Raw genomic sequence first — 3,875 nt, forward strand, 5'->3', positions numbered from 1 at the left:
TTCTGTGGTTCACTGTACATCTGCAATTTTAGGGTCCTCTCGTCCGGCAGCGCCTAACGAGCCATATATCAAGTATTAAATGCACCCGGAGATGCACGCGATATAGCTCGTTAACACGCAAAATGCCTTTTTTTATTTAGTGACGAGTTTTGCATTTTGCGTGTTAACGAGCTATATAGCGTGCATCTCCGGGTGCATTTAATACTTGATATATGGCTCGTTAGGCGCTGCCCTCTCGTCCGACCAAGGATGTTACAAATACATTGTATATTTCTTTTTTTGTTTTTTTTCAAATGATGAGTGTCTCTTCTGTGCCCCACAAAACAGAGTAGCGACGAGGTGGAGCCTCATTACTGGGATGGAGCAGGTGACTTTCCCTCTTTACATCCGTGCAACCGCTGAAATAGATGCATCAGCTTTTTACATTTGAGTGTGTTCCCAGAAATTGCGCGTCTTTAAATATGAGTGAAAATTAATTGAGTAATAGTAATAGTTGTGATGTGATACAGTGATACGTGGTTTAATATACATGAGCTCTTCAGCTCTTTACCATTAAATGTGTTCCCAGAAATTTCGCGTGGGTCTTTAATTATGACCAAATTAATGGGGTAATAGTAATAGTCGTAATTTGATATAGTGAAATTAATTAGTTTTTCGTTTAAACACTATTGAGTATATGGCCTATGGCCTGTTATGATACAAGGATTAGATTTTCTATTTTCGGATTTAGTATATTTGGTTTGCAAGTTGTTGGATATACTTTTGATAAAGTAATTACCAGAAATGATTTTGGACATCCCCTAAATTAATCTAAAAAATCACTGATTCACCATGATTAAAAAAGAAAAAACAATAATATTGTAGTCTATTTTGGCCGTTGCTGTATGTATTCTTCATAAGATAGTCACCAGGCTTGATTCTAGGCATCCCTAAATTATCCAAAAAAATTACTGATTCACCGTAGTTAAAAAAAACAGCATCGTTGTAATGTGATGTGAATGGGGGTGGCCTGAGTTGCGAGGAAGGCGGGTGGGTGCAAGAAGGCAATAGCCTGGAACTTGTTGGGTAATTCCAAGTCAAGACGACCTCCGATTATTTATACTTCTTTCTCCTTTCAAGTCATCGGTCAGTTTTCGTTGAAGCCACGGCAGGTTTAACACGCCGGCGCACAATATCTCGAAAACTCAGTTTTCGTTGAAGCCACGGCAGGTTTAACACGCCGGCACACAATATCTCGAAAACTCTTCTAAAGTTTTTGCAAATAGGTAACCCATTGTGGTATTTGCAATGGCGAGTTTTGATCTGAGACATGGCCATTTTCAAGGTGCCATTAGGCTTTTCTGCAAGGAGCAGACCCAGCAGATGCAAGAGGCCAATGATTCGCAGCACATAAATCAAGGGGCGGCGGCGGAACCATTTGAACCTTCAGAGTTCCTTGTTTCGGATGAGGAGGAATTGGACCATTCCTGCGGAAGTGAGCATGCGGTCGAGCAGACCTACTACTTTAACAATGTCAAGCCCGGATCAAGTATCCAAAGCAGCGAGACTCAGGAGACTATGTAAGTTTTAGTTAAGAATTTTTGTTATTATTTATCTCAATTTCAGATTTAGTTCCAGATCTAGTAAGTCATTAGAGAGATTAAATATCTAAGTGGAATCCTTAGGATCTGGGTAGTAATATAGGGATTAAAAGCCTAGGTGGAATAGGAACTTCTAAGCATTCAGCGATTCCATAATTTAGGGTGATACATAGACAGTGGGTGATTTATGTTAGGATGGTTTAGTTAAACTTGTTTCTGTTAAGTTATTAGAAGTTTTTATGTTCAGATTTCTGACAATTTATGGCTTTATCTATGGTATTATTCTCCAACATAACTTATTTATGCTTTGTCTCTGTTTTTCTATAGTATCCTCAAGTATTAGCTAATGATTTTCATGTTCAAATTTACGACAATTCATAACTTTATTCATGATAACTTATTTATGCTCTCCCTCTATTTTTCTATAATATCTTTAGGTATTAGCTAGAATCAAGATGTAACTTCCAAAATCCACAGGAGTAGTCCAGTAAAAGACTGCATATTGTATCTTTTGATTTTTATAAATAACATCTTCTAGAATGAAGATGTAATCTCCAAAATCAGCTATGTCATTACAGGAGTCCTATAAAGGACTAGATATTGTATCCTTTTCTTTTTATAAATAAGAAAGATACTTTTTTATGTTGAAAACAAAAAGTCCCAACACAATCAATGTTGATTTGTTTTAGTGGCCAACTTGTCTTGGGGTGATTAGGATCTAGAAACAGTATCTTTAAACAGCACCACTCATTTCTCTGGATATTTCGTGATCCTAATACTTTTTAAAACATATATATTTTGAACAGAAGTCCTAAGAAGAACAGGAAGAGAAAAGCAGAGCGAGGTGTCAAATATGCATTTCTGACCAGATCCGACACTGATATTTTGGAAGATGGCTATAAGTGGCGCAAGTACGGGAAGAAATTTGTGAAGAACAGCCCCAATCCGAGGTGCTTCTGTTATTAAACGTCTTTTGGTTCAATTCGGCTAAGTAAATCTTTTTTCTTAGATCAATTTTCTTGCTGTGTGTGGACTGCTTACTCAACTGTCTGTTTGCAGGAACTATTTTAGATGCTCTGACAGCAACTGTGGTGTGAAGAAAACCGTGGAGCGTGATGCCCGAGATAAGGGAATTGTCGTAACTACTTATCTGGGCAAACATAATCACGAAAGCCCATCTGTAATCTATTATACTCTCAGGCCTGAAATACTAGTCCAGGTACCACGCCAAACGACCGGTTCGCCAATCGAGCATTTTCCGCCTGTGTGTACTTATCTTCCAGAGTGTTTCCAACAATACCAATAAATGGGTGATGACACTGCAAGATACTATGTAGATTTTTTCATAGAGATTGTGAGATTTGGGATCCAACTAGTGGAAATTCACAATATATTAGTTCATGAACCGATCCACTGCAGGTAGTTCACTGCAAGGTAGTTGTTTGATACTCATGTAAATACGCTTTACATTTGAAAATAAGTATGCGGTCACTTCGACAGATTGTGTCTAATTGGACAGAAAGTGTTGTGTTTATTTATATGATTAAGAATGCAGTGCATCTCATAAGAAAATTAAATATATATATATATATATATATATATATATTTAATGTCAAAATTATGGTTAAGTTAGATATTAAATATTTTTTTTTCTATATATTTAATGTCAAAGTTATGGCCAAACTAAACATCAAATTGATTTAAAGAAACTTTCTGGGTCAAAAAATTCTAAGGAGACTGCTTTTTTGCCATGAAAGTTATGGAAATTTCAGTTATTTTTTGAGAAAATCATGCAAGGATTTTTGTAAATCCAAGTTAGAGTTGTTAAATTCCAAAATTTTAGATGCACTAGAAATTTTTGATAGCGACGAATCATTTCCACCATCAGAAGCATGATTCAGACACTGGTTCTACAAATTTTTTTTGAATTTTTTTGCCTAAATTCCTGTCACTTTTGACTCTCTGACCAATTTCTCCCTCCATAAACAACTCCAAAAACCTGATCTCAACATAATCTACAAAGATTACATATATACCGCTAAAACTACTAAACTTTGTATATATAAACACATATTTTAATCATTAAACCCTCTATATATATTCACAATCTCCTCCAAAACATGTAACTAATTTTATGCACTTTCCCAACAAATTCTTCTTCATTTATAGTTAATCCTTGAAATATTTTGAAATTTTACGTGTAAAAGGACTCAAATTTTGTTCCGCTTTTATTTTGGTCCATTAGGTTCCATGGGAACATTTTTCGTTTGTTTGTGAATGAAGAGATATTTAGCT

At 35.7% G+C, this 3,875-nt stretch overlaps 1 protein-coding gene across 2 annotated transcripts; it reads left to right on the top strand.

Moving 5' to 3' along the window:
- Positions 1-1,109: 1,109 nt before the first annotated feature.
- LOC149183392 (WRKY transcription factor 71-like) lies at positions 1,110-3,091 on the top strand. Of its 2 annotated transcripts, none has more exons than XM_089418720.1 (3): positions 1,110-1,559; positions 2,390-2,530; positions 2,640-3,091. In XM_089418720.1, exons 1-3 carry the CDS (start codon positions 1,288-1,290, stop codon positions 2,884-2,886), a joined length of 660 nt encoding a protein of 219 aa, XP_089274846.1. In that variant the 5' UTR covers positions 1,110-1,287; the 3' UTR covers positions 2,887-3,091. The 2 variants fall into 2 exon arrangements, with proteins under 2 accessions (XP_089274846.1, XP_089274845.1); XM_089418719.1 differs by having other exon boundaries at positions 1,112-1,559; positions 2,387-2,530.
- Positions 3,092-3,875: the final 784 nt, after the last annotated feature.

Source organism: Pinus tabuliformis, chromosome 3_2 (genome assembly GCF_031772625.1).
Source record: "Pinus tabuliformis cultivar Carrire ecotype Pingquan chromosome 3_2, CPIR1, whole genome shotgun sequence".
Lineage (NCBI taxonomy): Eukaryota > Viridiplantae > Streptophyta > Pinopsida > Pinales > Pinaceae > Pinus > Pinus tabuliformis.